This window comes from Botryllus schlosseri, chromosome 2 (genome assembly GCF_051294905.1).
Source record: "Botryllus schlosseri isolate E-star chromosome 2, Bs_hap1, whole genome shotgun sequence".
In the NCBI taxonomy this organism is placed as follows: Eukaryota; Metazoa; Chordata; class Ascidiacea; order Stolidobranchia; family Styelidae; genus Botryllus; species Botryllus schlosseri.
In genome coordinates, this window is record NC_137237.1 from 39,608,236 (window position 1) to 39,635,391 (window position 27,156).

Genomic DNA, 27,156 nt, shown 5'->3' on the forward strand with positions numbered 1-27,156 from the left:
CCTGGAACTGAGCCAAAAGTGAAAATGGTAAATCTATGAACAGATCGCTGCTCACAGATTTTATATTTCAATCCAGTTCTAAGAATCGGGACAACCGACTTTCATCTCTATAGTTTTGACAAATTGGTTATTGAGGTCGACCAGCCTATGAAATCTCGCCACTATCTTTCTGACGCGTGTACGGTATCATCAAAGCAATGTTTGGTTTGTTTGAAATATCATCTCCATGTCCTCACTATAAAATCAAATACCTTTATTGCGTTTTGGTTTATAATCCCATTTTATATAGTGCGGCCCGCGAATGGATTCAGATGTTGAATGCGGCCCGCGAGCTCAAAAGTTTGCCCACCACTGCCATAAGGCAACGGGCTTTCTCCAGATAAGTATTGAATAGCCGAACACCAAGATGATTGGTTAGCTATACTTTTAATACAGATCACCAGAGACAATAAGCTACAATTGCTGCAATATCTAATAGTTAACGCGTATTTCTACACACATTATGTGCGAAAACGCCTAATTTGCATTCATGAGGGCACAATTTTGTCAAAATTAAGTTTTTTGACGTCTTAATTTTCATTTTTTAGGTCAAAATCGCCTCAGTTGTCAGTTATATTTTCTTGGTAAGGAACGTAAATCTTGCTCAGTACGGGAGTAACGTGCAGCCCTTCGCATTAATCAGTACCCAAGAAATAGCTCTTTGTTTCAAGAAGGTTGTTGATGTTGAACTCCGAAGTGAAGCCTAACAGCAACGACCCTGACCTTACGCCAAGTAACTGCAGCCAACGAATAACAAAATCTGAAATGAAAAAATTGAGGAAATATTTGCTCTAACAGTTACAGAATCGGAAATTTTCTAGATCACAATTGCATCATAGAGTAACAAAAGTGGCATTATGTTTCTTCAAAGAATCAAGCACAAAGGTTTTGTCACACAATAAGAAACGGAACATTCCGAAGTGCCGACTGAATTTTCAACTGAAACTATATTTTTATGATAGAAGAAACAGCCGTGCAGAGACGGGTAAAGTAATTAATATGGCTACTAAGAAGAAGTATTACTGTAAAATTGTACAGTGGAAGTAGCGATTTGCAAGACAGGTCAAAAGTACTTGGAGTGGAAGTGAAAAATGAAGGTGTGAAAAGTACTAACTAGTTTGAAAGAGTCAGTTTGGTCGACAGTTCGCATACTTTCAGTAGTTAACGGAAAGTCGTTACTTTGGCGAAATGGCGGACAAAATGACAAGTTTTCGAACTGTAGTAGAATTTCTATTTCCCCGAGTCGGCAATTTCACTCATGAAAGTGGTTCGAACATATCACAAAAGTAAACTCTACTATACGAAATCGGAATACAAAGTGTGTAAGAAGTGGATAATTTTGCTAAAAAACAGCCAAATAGAAGTTGAAGCAGCCTAAATCACTTGAGTAGGTAGTACAAGTAGGCAATCCTACTTGAGTATATCAAAAAAGTAGTACTTCCATACCGACCACCACTGGAGTCGTGTAATGACATACCAGTTTTAATTTTTTGACAAAGATTCAATCTCGCTTGGGTCGGTAGCTTCTGATGTAAAATCCCGTGAAAAGCACAATCAGGGATATCTGATAGCCGAAAACTGCCCAAAGCAGGAACTTTGGATAATCGCAGTCCGTGTACAGGGCGTATGCCGAATGGATCAAGATGAGGAAAAATTGAACCTGGAAAAAGAAGGGATTGTAGATCATATCTATTTCTTCTCACAGGAGAGCTAAAGACTCAAATTGGAGAATGTGCTGTGTTTGTCTGAGCTTATGAGCTATCATTTATCAGTACTATCATAACTACATGCCAGAAACATATCGCCATATAATGATTCGACTCGAGCAGTCAGAAACGATTTTTTTTCAAATGCTGAAATGATACATTACACACCAATGAGAGTTAATTTAAAATTGAGAATTATAGTACCGAAACTATTTCCCGCTGCGGTAGGCTATATATCTTGATTGTTCGCATCGCAGCATACGATACATGTAGCGCAAAGATGCGCACGTTTGTGAAAATTATATATCACAGTGAAGACGTGATCCCCCACAGCATTGTCACTAAGTGCAATGAAAAAGTTATTGTCATCCTTAATGTGATGCAGAACAGGTATTATATTCTGCCAGATGCCAGCCATACTTTTGTATGCAGTGTGTCAAAACATCAACGACTACGGTATCGAACATTTTCATGCGAACTTCGCATCATCTGTGTCACGACTTATGGCTACTTCAATGACATTTCAGTGATTTTACTGCCACACTTTATTTAATGCAATGCGGGGTTCACAGGGTCATTTAGTCAAGGGAAGTTTATGGCTACTGCGATGAAAAATACAGATTTATCACAGCGATGAAGGGGTAAATCTAGCGTGAGAACAGACTTGTACAAAGTCGCTAGTTGAAGGTCAACTAACTACTCTTTCTGAGTAGTTCTACTTCTGGTCGAGGATCTTGAAACGTGAATAGTTACATTTGTAGATTTTGAGAAGTCAGTAGTTCTAGTCCTAGTCTTAGTTGCGAATTTCGAAGTTAGTTGTTCTAGTTCAGAGGTGGGCAACCTTTTTGCTATTCACTGCTGCATTTCGATTATTGATGTAGCCCACAGCCGCATTACAGTGCATAAGCCGTAATGAACCAAGTGGGCGCCAAACACTCGTGTCAAACTGTCTATTTCCGGTGAACTCCGGACTAATCTGCTTTCTCATATCAGCTTACTATACGCACCGACATAGCGAGTGGCCATGTTATGAATAATGACCGGGACCGTTGACCCAGCAGACACCCAAGCTTTTAGGGCAAATCTAGCTCAATTATCGTGCAACGGTCATCTGTCTTGTGCAAATATTACCTCTAGGCTAGTTATAACAGCAACAAAATGTCTTTTCTTGAAAATAAGATCAGACTATTCATGTAGAAATTGGGCAGACTTTTATTTGAAAGCGATTTCTTTAGCAGGGTAGCTGCATTTCTCGAAATTCCGCGTCTTTGATTTGATATGAACGAGTGCCGAAAATCCATAGCCGCCAATATTGCTGATTGCGAATATAATAATAACGCGTACCGCTTCCGACGAGACATTGGGTATGATCGCAACATAAATGACCAAAAGTGAGAAACATAGTTTTAAATGAGCATATAACGTCTAGCCTAGTCATTTCCATCAAGCAGCTCATCTTTATAAGTTATTCCGGAATACTGGTTGTGTATATCAAATGAGAAAATAAGTTTTTGCAAACGGCCGCACAAATTTCCTTCTACGGCAGCAGGTTGCCCACCCCTGTTCTAGTTCTAGTTGCAAGTTTTGAAATGGAGTAGTCCTAATTCTAGTTCTAGTTGCAAGTCTTCAAAAGTGAGTAGTTTACGTTCTAGTTGCACGCACATCTTGAAAATCTAGTACTTCTAATTTCTGTTCTAGTTGCAAGTCTTGAAGAATGATTAGTTCTAGTACTAGACTGCAGTTTTGAAATTGAGTACCGGTAGTTCTAGTTGCGCATTTTGAAAATCTGCAGGCGACAGATTTTATCCACTTACTATTTGCATCATTGTCAAATACTTTTTCCACCAGAGATACTTCTGCATGTGAGGACCGATGGCTGACATCCCGTAGTAGAAATACATGATGACGTGGATGAACGAATTGATCATACCAATGAAGAATGCTAAAAGGTGAGAGACAATAAAGAATATATCGAGTTCTTGTCAGGTTCAAATCACCGTCCATGTAACTCTTGAGGAAATCAGGGATTCATAATATACTCACTCTAAACACGTTTATTCAAACAGATAAAAGACAGTTTCTGGGCCTATTTTTCAATTTTCAGTCCTGACACACCGAACTTGAATAAGTCATATAGAAGGTGTCAAGTCATGCGCATTGCGCAACGACTCGAGTCTATACACAAATTGACTTGAGTCGGGTCATTTTCGATTTTCAACAAAACGAGTCGAGTCAAGTTGCAGTCCTGGTAGAAGCATACCCAACTTGAGTACGGTACACCAGAGAAACTTTGAACAATTTTTAACAATTTCGCTTTATATTATGGAAATGCTTGAGTGCAGGGGAGTCCAGTTTTGTGTTTTTCTGGGGTTATGGAGCAAAAATTGTATTTAACTAATCCAAAATCTTCATGGTCATTGGTCATATATATGCATTGCATTTTTGTAAATTATCCGTGTATAAAAGTTATAACGGCAGGTGGGGTAACTTCGGACAATGTAGTTTTTTTGTATGTCTTTACAGCTCATTGCTTATGAAACCTTTTAAATGAAGCTTTTTTGGGAAGACTTGATGAGAGCAGCAAGGCTAAAATGAGACAAAACAGTATATATCTGGACTATTGCATGATTTTGGCAGTGAAATGAATTCACATTTCATTGAGACTACTAGTGGTACTGTTGCCTCATGCAAAAGAATCGGACATCCAGCGGCAACCCCGTCAATATAACAATAACCATTTAAATGTGTTGTTAAATGTCCAAAATTATCCCCAGTTTACTGTGCTGGAATCAAGATTGCACAATTATTTGTGAATCGATGCGATGAAGTAACATATATGGATGGGTTGACCATAAACTACAAATCAAATGTTTAAACACGCAGTGCTGATGCAGTGTCAAACGATCGAGAGTGTGCAAACATACTAATTTGCGCACAAGATAAGAACGTGAAGCTAACCTACTTATCAGAGTTACGTAACTGGAAAGATCAACCATTGGTAGGGCGGGACCATTTTTTCGAGTACTGAAATTAGAAATTGCTTGTCCCCAAGAGTGAATTACCCAACCAGAATTATGGTTTTAATACTATTTTCCACTATAGATGCCTTGAAACCTCAATTGGTCGTATCGCAGCATACGAAACACGTAGGCTACAGAAAACTACACCAGTTTAGTGAAAAAGATGTAACTGTGAAGCCATGATCGGCCCACAGCATTGTAACAAAGTGCAATGAAGTTTGTATGGCGTTAAAATATCAGATAATTTTCGATGTGATGTAGAGCTGGCATTATATTGTTTGTAGTCGAATATAAAGTACATATTTCAACTTAGCACATCATCCATACTATCGTGACGTGTTGATCAGTGACTACCAGACTCAAACAAACAAAACAGAATTGACACAGCAACGGCCGCATTGCAATGCTAGTAAATGTTTTCAGATATACGTGATTTTCTTATTTCACACTGGCCGTTACATCATCCCTTTACTTTGCTTGCTCATAAATTATTGTAACTCATACCCGTAAACCGGGGTAACTTTGGACTTAAGGGTGACTTTGGACACTAAGCAGTAAAAGATTTAAATTGTTATTGATGGAAAAGGGTTGCCGCTGGATGTCCAATTCTTTTTCATGTGGCAACAATACCAGAAGTAGTCTCAATAGAAGGTGGATTCATTTCACTACCAGATAAACTTGACCCAACATTGATAAATTAATGGCGTGGGTCAATTTCATCAAAATTAATGGCCATTAAACTTCTTACAATCAAACATGTGATTCATAGATTCAAAACTTGGCAGCAGATACCTCTAAGCAGTCTTAATCCATGGCAAAAATCTCAGTGGGCTCACCCTTAGATCAATACAAGAAAATGTGATGTCCAAAGTTACCCCGTCAAATTTTATCAGAATGGGGTAACTTTGGACAGTGTAAAATGTGATATTTAGAGCTCTGGAAAGTGGCTGCTTCATCTGTGTCAAAGTGTATGGTCAACTATATTCCTTATTACCGGCCTGATGGCTTTTCAAAATGGAATGAGAAGGTTAATAAATTAGAGTTTGCCAAAATATGAAAAAATGGGTAGGCAATGAGCTGAGAGATTGCAATCGGGTGTAAGCTACTTCAAAAACTTATCACATACTCCTAAAGATGCGCCTGCTGAATATGGGATATCGTAAATTACAACAAATATATCCATCAGAGGAGATAGGAAAGGGAAAGTGTATCTTTTAAAGAACAGTAATATATTTGAAATCGGCAATAAATCACGTTAACATGTTTAACGTTTGCTGTTGATTGCTGACACTGCCAGTGGGATATCCCTTATCACCGTATGTTATTTATAAGTTCCAATTGGCGGAGGCATGAGGGAAAATTGAGATAAGAGATGAATAAGGGCCCATCATAAACTGCCTAATTTTTTTAGTTTTTTTTGGGGGGGGGGGATTAGGTAAAAATCATGCAATAGGCCAGACATATACTATTTTGTTTCAGTTTTAGCCACTGCTCTCATCAACTCCTACCAAATAAGCCTCATTAACGAGGTTTCATAAACAATTGAGTGTAAAGGCATACAAAAAACTACATTGTCCAAAGTTACCCCACATGCAGGGATAACTTTGGACACGGATAATTTACAAAAATAAGGTACTTATTCATGACCATGAAGATTTTGGATTAGGTAATTCTAATCTATGCTCCATGACCCCTAAAAAACAAAAGACTTGCCTCCCCTGAACCCCAGCATTTCCGAGATACAAAGCGGAATTGTTGAAAATTGTCCAAAGTTACCCCGGTTTACGGGTACAGAAGATATTTAGATATCGAAGACTATAAATTTCCACTATACTTCAACTCTTGCTGAAAGGCTTTATTATATACGCCGGATGCATATTGTCTGCGACCACAGGTGATCAAATTCGTCAGCTCATAAACTGTCGTGGAAGTTAAGTCATAAATTTCTACACAAGCACAAGTAAAGTAAGTATTTCCAAATTATGCTAAAACTAAAGGTGGGAGTAAGATGAAACTATGAAGTAGCCTACTTGACATACAAAATGGAAAATTCTGACTGAATTGACTTTTCGACCTCGCATTCCGAAACATGCATCATTCACTTGTCGGCTACTTTTATGTTATCCCTTCTTTTATCCAGTGTGCATGCCTCTTATTCAACATACTGTAGGACAAGGTGGGTGTCTGATTAAAAGACTACTCCAAGTCGTTTTGGCATCATCCTATCTTTTCATTCTATCGCAATCTTCTGGTGTGTTGATTTGATAACAATTTTGATGAAATGATGGAACCTCGATTAGACGTATCGCAGCATATGAAACATCACCTTTGTAATACAAAGCTACATACCGGCACGTTAGTGGAAATGACATATCTATGAAGTCGTGATCAGGACACAGTATTGTCACAAAGTGCAATGAATTGCAAATTATTACTGTAATGTCTTCTCGAGCTGGCATTATATTCTTTGTGGTCACACTCACATCTTCAAGAAAAGTATTTCACTTTTCCACATCATTCATGCTGTTACATGAGTGATACTCAACTCGAGGTTCTCGATTTTGCCCAGCCCTACCAATAAGAAGTAGACATCGTTTGACACTAACCATAAAGAAAAATACAGCCCTACATTACAAGGTACCATAGTAAAGAAATGCGGAATACTCACAGTTGCCACCAGCCACATATTTCACTCCCATCCACCAGTTGATCAACATGGTGGCGTGATGGTAGACGTGAAGAAACGAGACTTGGTTGAACTTTTTACGCAAAACGAAGAACACAGTGTCGAGAATCTCGATGTATTTGGAGAAGAAATACCACCAACACACGCTGGCCATCTGTACATGAGCGAGGTACCAATTTTATCCAGTATCGATCAGGCTAGCAATCTGGTTACAAACTGGTAAGAACTAATACAAGCTACAAATTTACCTACTGCTTTTTGAGTGGTTGCGTATTTTGAAAAGTGAGTGGTTCTACTTCTAGTACCAGTAGTGCATTTTGAAAAGTGAGTAGTTATCGTTGGAGATGCGTATTTTCAAAGCCAAGTAGACCTAGTTGCGCATTTTGAAAAGCAAGTACCGGTGGTTCTAGTTATATTTAGCCATTTTTGAAGCAAATACCAGTGGTTCTAGATCTAGTTGCGTATTTCGAAAAGTGAATAATTCTCAAAGTTATAGTTGCGCATTTTGAAAAGTGACTAGTTGTATTAAAGTTGCTTATTTTGAATTAAGTGAGTAGGTAGCTCTAGTTCTAGTTTCAGTGGCGTATACTCAAGGATGGGATTTTGGGGTTGAAAGTCATCTCCTTTCAGATCGGATCACATTCCAATAAAATTAAATAATACTGTGTCGCATTGCTTTGGAAATGAATCTATGACATACATTGTAGTTGTATTACATTTAGTTACAGATTTTTAAAGGTTGCACATTTTAAGTAGTTAATGCAAGTCTGTTAGCCGCGGATGAATGTTCTGTACCTCCAAGAGTTTCTTTGGGTAATTTTAGATATTTACTACTTGACTAAGATTTCCAGGGTAAGAAATTCTAAAATTCAAGCAATATGACCACGTGGCTAAGCATTTTGTATATTGGTATAAAAAGACTGCAATCAAAACAGCGTACCGGTACCAGCAGTAGCTCAATCACCGTAATTTTCCAAGTAGCCTATACTACGCCCCCAAGTATAATACGCACCCTTAAAATAGCATGAAAATTCTGGGAAAAAGCCTGTTGGCGTACCCATGTATAGTATACACCCTGCATTCACAGTAGGCTACATGAATAGCTGTGTTTTAGTACGCGATGTTGTTCTGTTTTGCGATGTCACTGTCGAGCAATCATGACATAACCATCGCTCATCATTATGCAATCAACGGGCATTGTCTCTAAACGATAGTACATAGCAGCCATAGTTCGGGTCAGCGACGTCTTGCGCACGAGGCCTATTACAGATGCGATTGCTAATCATTATACAAGTAACGGTACTGCCTCTATACCAGGGCCGGGCAACATACGGCCCGCGGGCCGGATCCGGCCCGCGACGGCATTTTGTCCGGTCCGCGGGCAGCTTCCCGTCTTACATGATAATCTGGCCTGCGGCCGATCAGTCTGCCGAGATTCCCCACTACTTGCTTACTACGTCAAATTTTAGCGACTGTATGTTAATATATTCGTGTGTGCGCACTTCGCAGCGTGCCAGAGTGGAGCTTACTTACCCGTAAGCTCGTCGAAGCGAGAAGACTTGCATTTTCAGCATTTGCTATGTACTTAACCACAATGTTGTCTGTGGTAATCATGGTGTTTGTCGACTGCAATTGTCATTTACAGCAGGCCGATATTTCTTATTTTTGATTCCGTAACCGCCAACTGGTAGCACGGCACACGTCCAGGCTTTTGTGAGACACCGCTTAATAGTTATGCCGATGATATGGCGAGGAGGAGCCTAGATAAACCTCCAAAATTTAGGTAGCAATCCTAGAGTCGGAATCGAACCCACAACACATTGGTTATTGTAGCTGTGGATTATACAACTGCACTATCTCGCCACTCACCCAAGCCTAATGAATTGATATCTTGGTAAATTTGGGGTACCGGGCTTATCGAACAACTTAAAATCTTAATTAAGGATTGCACCATGTGTTGATTGATCAGAGACATAGCGGTGCATGTATGACAGTGGTTCTCAAGCAGGGGGCGTGCGAGCATCTGAAGGGGGCGCGAAGTCACAGTTAACTGAAAATTTTTTTGCGTTTCGCGCGATATACCACAAGCTCATGGTGTTTACTGTATCTATTGTCTCAATTTCCATCAATAGCCATAACCTTTAATGCCAATAACCTATCCTTTGGGATGGCTAGCATGGATGGCGCGGAATTTTTCACTGTCAAAAAAGGGGAGTGTTCAAAAAAGCTTAATCGCATGACAATGCTGTTCTCAAATCCACATTGCTTCGTTAAAATACTATCATTGAATACGATTCATTCCATGTATAATGTATATGTGAATAAATGGGCAAATCGATTCACCAATCCGGCCCGCCAAGTACTTAATTTTCCTATATCCGGCCCGCCGACTGGAGAAGTTGCCCGCCCCTGCTCTATATGATAGTAGATAGCAGCCAAAGCCTGCGAGGCCGGTGACGCGACATCTTGCGCACAAGGTCAGATGCGATTGCTCAGGCCAACGGTTATGTCGAGCACACCACGCCTGTTGGAGATGCGACTGATTACGCAAGCAATTATATTTTGCGCACATGGCCTGTCGATGAATTAGGGATTGCCTCATTGCCTCGCGCGTGTTCAGCAATAAATGAATGACCTAATTTTGCCACGGCAAACCAACTCAACAGGAGATTGCGTGATGTGCAGACTACTCGCTTTTTGCTAATTGGTAGCGTGTTACACTGATAATACGAATTACTGGGCACAATGGCTGAAAGTGATGCGCGATTGGAAACAAACATGCAGAAAGGTGTGATTTCAAGTTTTTTATTAAGGAAGATTTTTTTCAAGCGTGTTGTTCCCATGTATAATACGCATCCCCCGATTTTAGGGCAAAAATCGTGAAAATTTTGCGGATTATACATGGAAAATTACGGCAATACAGTGGATACCTGCTTATAAACTTGGCGTAACACACGGAACATCTGCCACTACATACAGCACCAGATGTGTAATCAGTGCAATCCACAACTTACCCTCATTGCAAGCTGGCTGTTGGAATAATCTGCTGGCTGACATAGAAGACTGTAGCTCGATAAGTAAGCAGTCACTGCAAACTGTTGAAATAAAACAAAATGTATTTTGTTCATCATCATTACGCATCTCAATACAAGTATCAAGTCCAGCAATATAGGTATGCTGATGCATGTGTAAGTTATTATGTCAACATTAAACCTCTATTGAGAAACTTGTCTAATAAAAGTGGGTCTTATCCTCTAATAACCTGGGAACATTTACCCTAATCTGCAAGTCTTTTGTGGGGATGTCAAAATTATGTCCAGTCACAAAAACATAAATCTACCAAAATACATTACCATAGCTTACAGGTGCAAAAAATGGACTGTACATCGATATGATTTGCCCACAGAGCGACAACAGGGCCAGCGTAATGAACATTGATTACAAGTCATTGTGATTTCTGTTGTTCCCTTTCAGAGATCAGTTCGAAATGTAACGCTTCCCTTGGAAAGTGTCATTGTATTGTTTGGTCGAAACGCAACAGCTTGATACCAATTGTTAAATTATATATGAGCTAATAAATATAGAGATAAAATCGACATTTCAGGAGGACATGGTTTCGAGTTCGAACCCAAGCCTCCATACTGCACACAACGTACCACCATAACAGTAACAATTCCCAACAGTCATTACCTGCAACCAATTATGGCGAAGACTGGGGTAGCATCACAAATCCAGCGCCCCCTTTCAAAAATTATCGTGCTCCAGCGCCCCCCCCCCCAACTTCATAATGTAAGGAATGTAATAAAGACAATGAGTAAGAGGGAGGGCACTTTGTCAACCCCCTAAAAACGATTGCCTTGCGCACCCATAGCGAAATAAACCGAACTTCTGAGGGCTTCGCCCCCACGAACCCCATATCGTGATTTCGATAGCCAGCAAAGTTTGTGTGGCCTGGTCGACCAAGGTACCAAAATTTTCTATAATTCATGAATGAATAGGTGGTAATTACATATATAAGTCGCTATAAACTTTTTATCCTCTCAGCCCACGTAATCAGATTAACCAGTAGCACTGAGTGAGCTGTTGTATAGGAAAATAAAGGGCACGTAATTAATAATTAAACATATTCGGGTGTGCCCGCAGGTACAATTATTCGTTACCAGGGCCGTAACAGCACTTCATCAGCCCCCCCCCCCCCCCAAACAAAAAACGTTGGTCCTGGGCCCCCATCGGGTGATAAACCAAGCTTCCGGGGGACTTCACTCCCAGACCCCCATTAGGCTGTCCTCTATTTGCCTATAGCCTATTAGGTATCTACATTGGGTGTCCATTTACTGAGGCAGCTATTCTCGCCTGGTCGCGCTTCAAATTTCACTAATTAATGATTGAATTGGTCAATATCATCGGGAATTGCATGTAAATTGAGATTAATTTTTATCCTCTCTCTGCTCACGTAAACACATTTACCGGTAGAGCTGAGTGGGGTGCAATGTTCCCTCTAAGCTGCGCACGTGCGCAGTGCTGACACGGTCTCTGCGCACAGAAAATCTACGTTGCGCACAACAAATCCGAAGTTACCTTTTTTTAGTCGTTACGCACTGTTGTCCAGGGGTCAGCGCAGTGAATTAGTTGAGTGTGCGCAGACTCATCAAAACTTAAAGCGAACATTGTGAGGTTTCTTGGAAACTGTAGGGCCCGTTACTAATAATTAAACATATTCGGGCGGGCGAACCCGTTGGTATGACTTCGTTGCATGATGTTATTTCGTGACCCCCTGTCTGCAATATCAAAAAATATAGAATCGCTCAACGGGGATAACGCCCAACAGGAATATCCCTGTCGCCCAATCGTACTAAACTAAAAGACGCACACGATTTCAGATTGGTATTTCTTCACTGACATAAGATTTTTCCCTGCCAGATGGAATTCGTCTTCTGGGGTTCAGATTGCCAAGACAGGAACATTCGGTGTCAGTCATTTAGGCTCCCATGGACAATTAAACCTATATGCATTTTGAAGGCAATAAGTAACGAAGTTTTCGGTGTTAATTTGCTCTGAATACTCATTAAGGATATGTCCTATCACCACATCATCTACTGTGAAGCCATTTTTCTCCAGCGCCCCCCATACCGCCCCCCTGAGCCCAGCGCCCCCCATATCGCCCCCTGAGCGTTTCCACCCCCCTTCAAAATTGCCAGCGCCCCCTGGGGGGCGCTGGGGGCAAGGTTAAGAACCACTGCCTTAGAGGAACCCCAAAGACTGGTTCAGGGAACACCAGTTTTGAACTACCGTCTTATAAAGACTTGTCTTATACACAGAAGACTTTAACACCTGACGAAGAAGATTTGTAGCGTGATTGATCATTTAGCATCAGTCACAACGATGCGATTTTAATTGGGTGCAATTTCGTGAATCTTGTAGAACAGATATGTACAGAAAATTGTAGAAGAAAAAGCGAAATTGCTAACTATAATAAACGAAGTAAAACGTAATGGCCCTTCCTTGATGCAATTTGCGCCTTAATGTTTAGTGGAAAGGTTAAGATCACTTTTTTCATACTGCACTGTAGAGAAATGTGTATCAATATGCAATACATAGGCCAGGCCTATTACTTTATTATCACACAGCATCTAACATAGGCTTACCATATTTTGGAAATCTAAAAAGAGGACACTTTTTCAGAAATTTGAGACTTGCAAAACCGGAGAAGAATTCTCAAAAATCGGTGAATTTTTCCCACTTTGTGATCGGTTGACTAAAAAAAAAGGTCAACTTTTCGCTCAGACCTCAAATCACCGTTTTTCACTTCGAAATAACCACCGGAGCGTCACTTCTGTGCTAATTTACGTCATATCACTCGCATTTTGCTCTAAATCTGACCTAAATTTTCAAAAAAGAGGACAAAATCTCAAAAAAGAGGACAAAAGGGCGTCCTCCGAGGACACTTTTAAAAAATTAAAAAAAGAGGACAAATCCTCTTAAAAGAGGACGTATGGTAACCCTAATCTAACACCACTTACATAGCCTATATCAGATATACTTCAATATTTTGTGACAATTTTGAGCAGAATTTGCAACCTGATGGTGACCGAATTAGTTTTTTTTTCATTATTCTGACCATAGGCCTATTTGGATCACCAGGTAATTCTAGATGTCTGATTAGAGACCAAGTGAACAAAATGCTGGTAATCTAATTCTAATCTACCGTAATCTGTGATATGTTTCTATGCTCTAATTTTAATTCCAATATATAATTATTAGGGCCATTTAAATTCATTAAAGTCATATTTTTTCTATGCATCAGTAAGTCGTGAAATCAATTTTAACGCCAAAACCGCATCCCTATGGGGTATATTAAGAAAGTTATAAAGTCATATTTTCCCAAAAATAAAGTCATATACCGGTATATAATTGATTTTTTAAGGTCATATAAAAATGGCCCTAATAATTATATTTACTGGTTTTCTGAAATGCTACAGGTAGGAGGAGGATGACGTAGTTTATTTTTGTCCTCGGTGTATTTTGCGGCATATACACCGACTCATAATATACATACACACGATCTGCGCATATGCATATCATGAGTGCTTGATGTGCATATGCCGCAGGACAAGGAAGGTGCAGATATAGCCTTTTACGGCTTTCCAAGTCTTGCACCACCTCTCCATGCTATCCCAGTAATGCATGAACGCCAAGCAGGGAAGCCATGGATACCAGTGTTACCAATCAGGTCTTTGGTCTGACCCGGCCGGGGATCGAACCCACGGCCTACCGATCGAGATGCCTGACGCTTTACCATTACGCTATCTCGTCGGGCAACGGTGTCGTGCGCAACGAGCCAAGCTTGCTGTACAGTACAGACATTTGCCATTCTCGTACTTATGAGAATATATTATGATTGAAAATGATCGGAACTGGATGCAATAGCCTACTCAAGTTTTCGAGAATTCAGTGATTCTAATTGCAATCTGATTTTGAAAAAAACTGTAGTTATAATTCATATTTTATTCTAATTGGGAGAAAAACTGTGTAGGCGAGCTATAATTCTAATTCTAGACAAATTAAAAAAAAAAACTGTCCAGATATAATACCAATTCTAGTCTAATTTGGAAATGCTGAAAATTTTATAGTTTTATAACTCTGGATCTGACATTGAATTACATGAATTATCTGTATCAAGCAAATTAAAATAATCCACATTTTGCAGTATCAAAGTCACGCCTTCCTTACCTCAAACGTCATATAAGCGGATAGCGCCACTAGAGCAAAATTGTAGATGATAAGAGCCCATCGCAGCTTCACAGCGGGGATGTTCTCCGTGAGATGCTTTGCGTTGTAACTGAATAGGATGTACGCGACAGATATCAGGAACGGAGGCCACGGGCTGTGCACCAGAAACCATGAATCCGTTCTGGGATCTAAAAAATAAGAAGCATAATATATTATATCGGGCTGGAATGTGGAAAACAGGGTTGTAAACAAGTTACAAGATACCGTGTCACAAGTCAATCTCACTTTTATAGTTTTGACTCGAGTCATTTTCAATTCACCACCCAGTCAAGTCCGAGTCCAATTCAGTGAGTGAAGGATCGATTACGAGTCATTATGTTGTGACTCGAGTCCGAGTCCAAGTTAATGTGTTCAATAATCAATTTTCAGTTCAATCCGGCTCAATCCCTTTTTTAACCTCTACTCGAGGGATAGGCCTATTTTTCAAGTATCAGGACTGATAGACGAAATACCAATCACGTGGTGACTTAACTATTCTTCGACATTACAATGAAATGTCTGTCTTGGCCGTCCTAGTCTCGAGTCATATGACTAGGTTCGAGTCATGCACAATGACTTGAATGCAAGTCGAGTCAATACAAAACTTGACTCAAGTCGATTCGATTCATTTTATGCATTGTAAAAATTGACCGGAATCAATTCGAGTCACCAAAAAATCACGACTCGAGCCATTACAACTCGGTGGGAAATAAGTCAATAATCGATCGTAATGACCAGAGGTGGTCATTAGGGCTGGGTAGTGGGCATAAATATTGAAGTACGGTACTCAAATCTAAATCGAGTGTGAATCCTAATGATTTGAGAGGAGTGGTAAGAGATGATATTTTCGAGTAATAAAATTATATGTTCCTTGCCAAGAGTTGATTCATCAACAAGAATGATAGTTTCGATACAGTTTAACTCTATTGAGTAATTCCCTCTCAACATGCAAACGCCCGTCTCCACACCATTTCAAATCAAATCGAAAATTTTCACATCGATCAGGCATTAAATTTGGTGCATAACAAACTTTGTTTCAAGAAAATCGGACAGTTCGTCACAGAGTTATTGCAATTTGGAAAATGACATTTTGTGCTCACTCGGCCGTGACGCTATACCGCTTGGAACCTGTGTCTAATTGTAATTAACATTATAGTGATCAAATTGCTGCCGGCAGACTTAAATTTCTGTACGGTAGTAAGATATTTTGGTATATACTTATTGTGATTTTTAACTTTACTAATGGGGGTTAGGGGTCAAATGTCAATTCAAAGTCATTATGTTTTCAAAATCAGCCATGCGTAACAAATATGCAACTCTGCCTAGCGTAATTCTATTTAAACCAATTTTTTCGAGGAAGGTGTCGAATGGAAGCTTGAAAAGAGTAGAACGTTGCTGAATTGGTATTGCATGTGATATTTGACTGCCACTTGTCTAAAACTTCATTTAAAAGATGCGCTCTAAATAGTGCATGACCTGTTCTGCATAAAGTGTCAAAGTATATTTTTAACCGTGTTCCTGTCTTTATTCAATTCATAACCAATTCTGACGGATTCTAATTGGTAACAGCTTTCATATGACACCTTACTAATGAATTTTGAGTTAGATAGAGTCGTGCCAGAGAGTTCAGAAATATCGTCACGCATCACTGATTTTAACATACTGGTATGTCAATTTTCAAATCAAGATTTGAACCTTGATTCTGTAATGCGGAGGGGAATTCCTAGTGAGCGAAGAACATGTACTACCAATCATTGCTTACCAGCATTACTACCTGCAGCCTGTATAAGTCCTAATGATTTTAGCAGTTATAATTATACGCAAATTTCATGGTTGAGTAAGCACAAAATCCGCATTCTTCATACTGCAATTGCTCAAGAACCGATCAATAAAGTTATATTAATTAAATTCTATTCTACTCAGAATTGGGTACTTTAGTTGTACATGATATTGCAGAGAAATCTGAGAGGGTGTGAAGACGAATTGAAATATTATTTGGATGTTGACTCGAATTGCTGATAGTCGGTAAACCCAGAAGCACCCTTGCAAGCATAATGCACATGCAATAAATAAAAGTACTCTCTGAGCACGGCAATAATAATCTACTGAATTATTATAATTAAAATTAATTAAAAAATGACCTATTTTGCATTATGCACCATATTATATTTTTAACCATGTTGCTGCCAAATATCAATATTAAAACCAAATTTCGTGCATTCTAATTGGAGACAGCTTTCAAATGACACCTTGCTTGTGAATTTTGGTTTAAATAGAATTGCACCAGATGAGTTGAAAAATATCGTTATGCATCACCGATTTTAACATATGCCAATTTTGAAATCGCGTTTTGAACCTTGACCCAATACTATGGAGCGGGGAAATTCGTGGTAAGTGAAGAACATGTACCAACAATTATTGCTAAGTAACATTTAAACCTTTACTCTACGTAACCTCTGAGCTATAGCAGTTACAATCATACACAGGTTTTGTGTTGCCAAATTTCATGGATGAGTAATCACAAAATCATCATTTTTCAAACTGCAAAAACTCGAGAGCCGTTCAACAAAATTGTTCGAAATAAATTTCATTGTAATCAGAACTAGATACTTTGGTTGTATATAAATTTAGAGAAAAATCTGAGAGGGTGTGGAGACGGATTTAAAAAATATTTGCATGTTGACAGGGAATTACTCATACGTTTCACTAGAAAATGATTTTAGCGTAAGATTTCCTCACTTTAATGAGTGAACTAGTCATAAAAACTGGGCAAAACCACCCTGTATCACTGTTGCTGAATAACTTTTAGGATATTGCACTGATTTGCACTTTGCGGCGCAGTAATCTTGCATCAGTCGAAGAAAATTACCGTGATTGGAAGTTTCAAAGTAGCTACCGTAAATTCGTTGTCAATTACGGTACAGGTTAACGATTTACAAGACATTTCAAAACTACTTCAGGTGGAACTAGAAAATGAACAGCCCTCTAGTACCTACTCAAGCAGTTTCAAAAGGCCGATAAAGGGCTCATACCGTACCTTTCTAGGAGAGTCATTCATTAATTGTAGGTGTAGCTACATTTGAAATTGCAACACACATCTCAACTATTTGCTGAAGATTACCACAGTGTCAGCGTAAAATAGACAAGATCATTTCAGTATGAATGCATCAAAATGAAGGCTCCTACAAATCAGTTGATGTGCCTGTTTCTGTTTCACTGTCTGCAAGCTTGTACAAAGTTCTCAGCTTTGCTTGATTGTATCAAGTCTGGACTTGGACAATAAACTTGACTTGGCTATGTATTGGCGTACATCGTAGGGTATGGCCACTTCAGTAGATCTAGAATCTCCTCCATTAGCTTATATGTAATCTAACTATATGGTACTTATGATGATGAACTGAATAACTTGAAATAGTTATTATTACCTGCTCTTATAACTATGAGTTCGTCGTATAAATCCCACAACCTGTCCATCACCAATTGAGTTTGGATTGTTACACCACTTTAAGTAGTCGCAGAATGCCCACACCTAGTACACTACAAAAAAAATTAAGACAAATTTGGTCTCAATGTCTCAAATCGATTTTTTGCAAAAAAAAAGTCTTAAAGACCTATTAGTCTTATCAAGTACTTTCTGTCTCAAATCGATTTTTTACAAAAAAAAAGTCTTAAAGACCAGTTAGTCTTACCAAGTACTTTATGTCTCAAAAGTAAGACACAAATTGATCGAAAATAGTAGCAGTACCTTGGGGGCATCCTTTTCAATGTTAGGGTTTGAGCGAGGGGGAAGCATTAGAGAGACCAGAATTTGCAGTGTTGGGATGATACTGTACTAAGGAGTTTACAAGATATTCACTAGATATAGTTATCAAGGTACATGCCACATACTACTAACACATACTATTCAGATCAATATAGATATGGTTGTCTGAGTCGAAAATAGCATTTATGGTGAGTGGGTAAAATGAGACCAAAAATACTGCACAATTCGTCTTAAAAACAAGACCAAAAAAACTGAAGCATCAAAAATTATCTCGATAAGCTAGCTGTGTCTGTGAAATCCTTAGAAAAGTATTGTCCCATGGTCTCTCTCACTCTACCCCTTCACTCAGAACCTAACATTGAAAAGGATGCCTCTAAAGCAGTGCTTCTATTATCGATCAAGTTGGGTCTTACTTTTGAGACGGAAAGTACTTGGTATAAGACTAATTGGTCTTCAAGACTTTTTTTGCTAAAAAATGATTTGAGACAGAATGTACTTGGTAAGACTAATTGGTGTTGAGACTTCTTTTTCTAAAAAATCGATTTGAGACCAAATTTGTCTAATTTTATGCTCTTGGCCCATGTCAACTTTCCGGTCTCATTTTCAAGACCACAAACCATGTTGTTTCTTGAATAGTGAAATTTGTCTTAGAAACAAGACCAAAAATACGGACACATCAAAAACTGTCTCAAAAAGCCAGTTATGTCTTATGCTCTTGGCCCATGTCAACTTTCCGGTCTCATTTTTAAGACCACAAATCATGTCATTTCTTGATTAGTGAAATTTGTCTTAGAAACAAGACCAAAAATACTGACACATCAGTCTCAATAAGCTTGTTATGACTTAGAGCTCCTGACCCATGTCAACTGTCCGGTCTCATTTCTAAGACTAAAAATGATGTCGTTTCTTGATTAGCGAAATTTGTCTTGAAACAAGACCAAAAATACTGACACATCAAAAACTGTCTTAATAAGCACAATATCTCTTATGAGATGCGTTTTATTGGTCTCATTTTAAGACCAAATAATTGGGACAATTATGTATGGTCTTAAACAGCTGAATCAATCTCAATTTTAAGACCTCAATTCATCAGTGAGACTGAAACTGCTGAAAATGAGACCAAATCATCCTCATTTCTTAAATTTGAGACCAAATTTGTCTAATTTTTTTTTGTAGTGTACCGTACCGACGCCCTCAGCCATAACAACCATGGCTATGGCATTGAAAAACTCACACTAACCTCGGACAACGTGAGAAGAAAAACATTAGCGATCGCCGATCAGCTGGTGGTTGCATTGCGACATCTAATGACCACGTGAACAGATAGATTCTGACCCGCAAGGGAGCAGCGGCGATTTATGCGGGAGAAATCTTTGGACAGAGAGAGAGAGAGAGAGAAAGAGAGAGGAAAGAGTGAAATAGAGAGGGATTTCAATTGAACAGAGTTGCATTAAAAAACTACAATACATGTGGCAGTAATGCGATCCTTAGGGACTCCTACGGATCATCCTCTCAGTTGCATTGATAGCGTACAAAAAGCGTCTTTAGGGTATGTTGCCTATGTATATTGGGGGTTGGTGCATAGATGCTACGGACTTGTGCGCCAGGCCAAAGTTTTGTAGGCATGTGCGGTCGATTTTCCTACTACAATATAGTTGCCTATAGGTGAGGAAAACATAATCAATCACAGGCAAAATTGTGTAGGGGTTGTCGAGAAGTGATACAATGTCTAATGGCACATGGTTTCATAGTGCTATGTCCTTAAAATAGTTTCGCACCGAGTTATATCGAGAACATTGTAACAAGAAATGCTCAGCCGTCTCTATAAGGCCACATGTTGTACAAAGGCCATCGTCGTGACAGCCAATTCTATGTAAGTGCGCGTTCAGCTTGCAATGCCCAGTCTGCGAGAAATCATGTGCTGAGTAAATTAGCTTGTAGATATCTTCGGAATCATTCGTTCCAAATTCGTTTTTCCATCTTGTGTGAGTCAGTTCTTCGATAATTATTTTGGCTTCATGTCGGGAGAGTGGGATATGTCACTAGATAATCGTTGTGTTGGAAAAGTTAGCAGCTTATTTGGCGAGTTTATCGGCGATACCGTTGAATCCAACCCTGCAGGGACCTGGGATCCAGATAAATGTAATATTTATCCCAGCACGATCAAGATATCTGTAGGAAATTAAGATATCGTCGACTATGGCCCGTACATTACTGGTTTTACGAGTTTTGAGCATAGTTAAGCCGCTCAAACAATCTGATAAAACTACAATCCCACAGTTCTGCATGGATCCTCGGCGCACGACATCAATTATCCAATTAAGACTCTCGTTTATAGCGACTAATTCTGCTGTCAGTATCGATATCCTGAAACTAAGGGAGGATTTATGCGAAACCTCGCAAGGGGCAGCATCGATTATTTCGGGAATAATCTTTGGACAGAGAGAGAGAGAGAGAGAGAAAGAGAGACCAAGAGTGAGAGAGAGAGAGAAAGAGAGACCAAGAGTGACAGAGAGGGAGGGACTTTAATTGAATAGAGTTGCATTAAAAAATACAATACATGTGGCAGCAATACGATCCTTAGGGACTCCTGCGGATCATCTTCTCAGCTGCATTGATAGAGGTGCAAAAAGCGTCTTATTATAGGGTCGAGTCTCACGTCACGAATAAATTGAAAACAGTCGAACAACAACAGAGTAACAGCCAACAGGCAACAATAAATCGAATCAAATTACCATACTATATGTCATAGAGACTAAACTAAAACCAGAGGTGGGCAGTAACGAAGTACTTCTACTTTTTAGAAGTACTCAAGTAGTTTTCTTGTACTTTTGGTACTTACTCTAGTAGATCTTATCTTCGCTAATTCTACCTTTACTTCGTAATATTTTGTGATTAACTTACTTACTTTTCGCTATTTTCAGTTAGTCAAGTAGAAGTAGTTCAAACCTCCAATCAGGAAGACAGCCTGAGGAATTTCTGGGTTGTTTTCACGGAGTATTAACATTTAATTTTCATAAAAGTGGAGTAAAGCCCAGAATTTTCGTTGCGCTTCGCACGCAGTGGATACGGAATAACCAGTATGACTTCACGGAAGTATCGGTGGATATAATTTAGGTGACGGGTTGGCGTGGTTCCATTCACACCACATTGTCGCCCTTCGCCCATATGAAATATTTCATCACAGTATATATGGCTCATCACAACGTTTGAAATGATGATGTATCGCAATCTAGCATTTACTTATCGTATCCTAATCTAGCATGTCGTAATCTTGAAAAGTGGACTCAGACTTTTTTTTAGTTGTAGACCTGTTTTAGCATACCACCTTTGAATTTGAAACTTTCTGGACTAAAGACATTAAATACATTTTCTGCTTTTAGAAGTAGTATTTATATTTCTATTTCCAGTATCAAATACTTTGTGTTCTAATTAATATCAGTTCTTTTGTCTGAAAAACATATATAACGCAGAGCGAATGTTTGTAGATGTTATAGTTGTGTTTTATCTGACTCCAGAAGGTTACGTTTACAATTCGCTGCGTGTTTCTTCTTTTGACGGACCGGCGTAACCACGCCGTACGGCCTTGTTGGCTGTCGTACCACGACCTGTCTATTGCACACGTATTCGATGGATCACACTGACGAATATATTTTGTTTCTGCCTCCACGACTTGTAACTTTATTGAATCACGTACGGCAATGCCAATCGTCTTCCGAATCAAGGAACAATCATTAATAGAATGACCGTCTCTCATAGCCACGAGAGAGTACATGCCCAAATTGTTATCTACGTTCACACGACAAATGGACGACTCACGAAGGTCTTTCGGGTTTTCACTTCAGGGAATTAGATAAGGTTCACAACACTCCCTATTGCTCAAATCTTAAAATATCGTGAACAATATATTTCGTTAAAACATACATGCTGAAGTATAAAAAGCAAGTGTATAAATGCCTTCAATTTCCGAAAATTAAGCTACACAATATGGCATTTTCACGGTCCACCATATTTTTTAATTACGTTCACTAAGCCCGATAATTGTTTACATCATATCCCATACACTTTCTCCGTGTTGCTCTTCGACTAAACTACGGGCCTTATAATATGGGGGAGGGCGCCATACCATGATATTTTCTAAAACGTGCTGTTCGAGAAAACTGAGGATTAGTATCGTATTTCCATATCCATACCATCATTTTCATCCCATGATGTGGACGAATGCTTATGCTGTCGAAAATTGGATACCTCCTGGTATGCATCGATATGAATCGAGCTCGGCACCTTTCGCATAGTTCGATTTGCACCCATTGACAATCCATGTGAACGAATTAGAATTACTTCTACTCGTACTTGAGTAGATTTTTTTCGTCGCTACTTCTAATTTTACTTGAGTAGCTTTCTTGACTACTCTGACCACCTCTGACTACAACACACAAATGGTATCTAGCACAGTGTTCTTCAGCCTTGTTTTGATGTGGTGCACACTTAAAGTGTGACAGTAGCCTACAAGCATTGCCATTATAACAGGGGTGTGCAAACTTTTTTGCTCGCGGGCCGCATTCAGCTTTTGAATGCATTTGCGGGCCACACTATATAAAGCTGAGATGATAAGCTAAAGTATTGTTAGATACTGACCGACGACATGAAAATAATACACATGCATTTGTGTATTTGAAACAACCCAAACATTAATTTTGTAGCGGTCGATGCAACGACTTGTTGCAAGACACGCTGGTATAGTGCTTGATTGGAGTGGACACTACAGCTACAGTTCCCGTTGTACGCACTAGTCGACTGACTAATGACCGCTCTGAGTATACTCATGCAATCCTGATCACACACGCGGATCCAAGAAGCTTTCTTTATTAGCGCAGAACAGCCAAATAGTAGTGGTGGTGGTCAGAAACTTGTAGATTGGCACCCACAGATGCAAATTTGATGATAACGTAGGCCTACACGCGCCAGAAACATTGACGAGAATTTAAAAGCTGGCCGTTTCCATTGTCAGAATTATGGATTAGATAAGGTTGTCCCGATTCTTAGGACTGGATGTAAATTTGAGTCTGTGAGCATATAGCAATCTGTTCATAGATTTGCTGATTGTACTAATGGTGTAACTCCAGGACACAAAATGCTGACAGTATCATAACGATGAGAGGTATTCATATAGTCCGAAAATGTAAGGTGAAATTTTAAATCTCGTGAATTGTACCAACAAATTTATGAATATTATTGTATTTATGAGTACAGTAGCGGCAATTCGCATTGATTCACTACAAATCTGTTCTACTTGTACTTGAGCAGACTGAACTATACTACCATAGGGTTACCATATTTCAGCAACCCAAATTCCGGACACTCTTTAGCGCCCACTAGTGAATATCAAAATGAGTTATGACGTCACACCGGCAAAGCTTTGCTCATAGACCAGAGGTGGTCACGGTCCGGTTCAGGAGTTTGTGGCTGTGTGTTGTGTAACCGGGACCGAAAGCACATGTTTTCAGCCCCCTCCTGTCCAAATAAACAATGATTTTAAGCCCACACTATAGGGTAATCGATGCAACTTGAAGGGGGGTGCTTGCTATATGAATCTGGTTTCTATATGCATCTGGTCGTCAAATTATTTGAATGAATTCTGTCAATAATATTGGTCGTTCCATATATTACTATATGGATACTACTAGGGGAGATGTGGTACCGATGGATCAAAAATAGCAAAATGATCTCTGGCCCTCAAATCTTAAGCCGAGAATAGCAGATCTTTTGCTCTCTCAACACTTCGATACAAGCTCTACCTATCGCGGACATTTACATGAATATCCGCCTTTTCAAAAAATATTTATTAACGTTTAAAGTTTGTTGCTCGAACGTGTCATCGGTCCCCACCCGGTGGGTCCAAAGGCACATGACCTTGGGACCTATAACACATACGCTCAAAAACTCGAATTTGGTAACTTGATTTTTTATGTACTATAAGATAAGCTACAGCAAGCCAATGAAGAATATTTCGTTGCGACCTTCAAGAATAAAATAGATTTTACCAACTCAAATGTTGGCATAAAATCATGTTTTGATTTACGCCTAAACTTACAAAATTAATGCCACATACATATAACCCGAAAATCGACATTTTGACTTTCAAATACCTCGTAATAGCGATAAAACACCACAGGTAACTATGATTTACAGCAGAGGTCTCAAACACGCGGCCCGCGAGAGCATTTTGTGCGGCCCGCGACGGCATTTTGGAATTTCAAGTATTCGATTAAATATTCCAGTGCCACATATCTTTTTTAAATATAGGAACTTGAAATTCACCCTAAAACTACTATAAAACACTGAAATCCCAACAAACTAAGCTATCACATCACTTTTAAAAGCTACCATGCGGTAGAACAGTGGTTCCCAACCAGGGGGGAATTCCTCCCTTGGGGGGAATTTTGAAATTTTTAGGAGGGAATCTGGCTTTGGCATTGTATCGGAAGATATACTGGGTTCACAAGGTTTTTAGATTTTTATGGTATAGAACTGTTAAGTAGAAATTAGTTCTTAAGAATTGTATGTTTCTGTGGCGGATTTCAAGATAGGTGTATGTTTAAATGCCTTCCGTAGATATTACACCCCCTGATAAAGTGAGGCTCACGAGACGATTTCTTTGGGCACGCGACAGCCTCTCGACCAAATTGCTACTAAGCAGGAAAACGTCAAGCCGAATTCAGCAAGAAGGCCGCGAGTGAAATTGTTTAACTTTTTAAGCCAACATATGAGTTAACGTGAAAAACATGCCAAATTCATCGATTCAACTCAAGTCCATAGCAAGTAGACTTGCTGATTTATTTTTCGTCAGCGGCTACCCGACCGGTCAAATTTAACTGTACTTTACCAAAGTTTAGTGCGGTCCGCATTCGACAAAGTTCGGACATATCTGAATATGTTTGGCCAATAATTGCTTAGTCAGCAAATGGTTGCGCGTTAAAAAGCACATTTTTTTGTCACAGGCAACTTTTTCATAGGGGGGAATTTTAGCTCAAATGTCGGCCAAGGGGGGCACGAGACGAAAAAGGTTGGGAACCACTGCGGTAGAAGATCAGCTATTACGTCACATTTCTAGTTCATGATGATATAACATAACCCGTTGATGATTCGTGACTGGAAATTGTGATTTGATTTTGTCCGATCTTTCGTAAAATTACTCGATTTCGGATTGACTGGATGATTAAATAAAAATGACTCGAGTTGAGTCGAGTCAAACGTTAAAATCAGAGCAGGACTTGAGACTCGGAACGGTGACTTGGCAATCCTACGGATGCAACAGTCTATGAAACTGTCATGGGGAATAGTAATATATCAAAAGGTTGTAGCTTGCGTTGCGTAGGGTATATATAGCTATCTAATCAGATCAGTATGGCAACCATCGGCATTATGTGACCCCCGTGACGTATAGTTGGTTACATGATAGGTGTTGTCTGATCTCTTTGTCCATGTTATTATCGGTGGTGGGTAAGGTAGTATAGTACGCTCCACAGCTGTAACACCAATGAATTCATCGGCGATTGGACATTTCTATTCCAGGGGTTCTTAACCAGGGTCCGTAGACCCTTTCGGGGTAAGGAGCACAACATCATGGTGTACGAGATGCATTGTGGAGTTCGGCTCATATCCTGTGGAATATTTTCTTGACCAATTTATCAAACTAGAATATGGTCTTTGCGTTACGCGCGATTTTACCTGTATGGGCTTTCTAATTTTAATATAGGTACAATCAGAAATTGTGTTGAGAATGAACAGGGGCTACGAGAAATCTTATTGGAAGCACGAGGGGTACGATCGCTAAGGCTAAGAAACAATGCTATTACTATGGTTTAATCATGATTATATTCAAGTTGTTACTGATATGTTCCAATATTGATCGAAGGCAAAATCTGACGCTGATTTAATTTGACTTTGTCAATGACAATAGTAACAATATAGCCTACTTATCACGACTATCATAGCCCATATTAGGCTACACCGCTCAAATGATCTGACTTCAGATCAATCTTCAGCAGATTTTAAAATATTCTACATAAAATTGTGGCACGTCAAAGGTTCACTAGCTGCAATATTATAGCCCGGCAGTTTGACGATGTCATGATCAATGTTCCCTCTAATTTTTGACGCATCTGCGCACACTCACCAACTCATTGCGCAACCCCTGGACAACAGCGCGTAACGACTAAAGAGAAGGTCATCACTTCGGATTTTCTGTGCGCAGAGACCTTGTCAGCACTGCGCATTTGCGCACGTGCGCAGCTTAGAGTGAACATTAGTCATGATCAATCTTCAGCAGATTTTAAAATATTCTACATAAAATTGTGGCACGTCAAAGGTTCACTAGCTGCAATACTATAGCCCGGTAGTTTGACGATGTCATGATCAATGTTCCCTCTAATTTTGGACGCATCTGCGCACACTCACCAACTCATTGCGCAACCCCTGGACAACAGTGCGTAACGACTAAAGAGAAGGTCATCACTTCGGATTTTCTGTGCGCAAAGACCTTGTCAGCACTGCGCATTTGCGCACGTGCGCAGCTTAGAGTGAACATTATAGTCATGATGCATACTCTCGCGTGATGTCTATAACTCATTATTTGAACAAATATTGCCCGGTAAAAAAAACAATTTTATT

At 39.4% G+C, this 27,156-nt stretch overlaps 1 protein-coding gene across 3 annotated transcripts; it reads right to left on the reverse strand.

Annotated features, from left to right (window-relative positions):
* Window positions 1-410: 410 nt before the first annotated feature.
* Window positions 411-19,791, reverse strand: LOC145459102 (very long chain fatty acid elongase 4-like). 3 transcript variants are annotated; one of them, XR_013921278.1, is made up of 8 exons: window positions 18,146-18,288; window positions 14,682-14,869; window positions 10,466-10,546; window positions 7,434-7,605; window positions 3,560-3,687; window positions 1,517-1,699; window positions 773-799; window positions 411-713 (listed from the first exon to the last, which is right to left on the reverse strand). XR_013921278.1 is itself a non-coding variant. In XM_080337718.1 (8 exons), the coding sequence occupies exons 2-7, from the start codon at window positions 18,192-18,194 to the stop codon at window positions 1,541-1,543; spliced, it is 777 nt and encodes a 258-aa protein (XP_080193844.1). In that variant the 5' UTR covers window positions 18,195-18,252; window positions 19,661-19,791; the 3' UTR covers window positions 411-799; window positions 1,517-1,540. The 3 variants fall into 3 exon arrangements, 2 of the variants coding, with proteins under 2 accessions (XP_080193844.1, XP_080193834.1); XM_080337718.1 differs by adding an exon at window positions 19,661-19,791 and having other exon boundaries at window positions 411-799; window positions 18,146-18,252; XM_080337708.1 differs by having other exon boundaries at window positions 411-799; window positions 18,146-18,287.
* Between the last annotated feature and the right edge of the window lie 7,365 nt (window positions 19,792-27,156).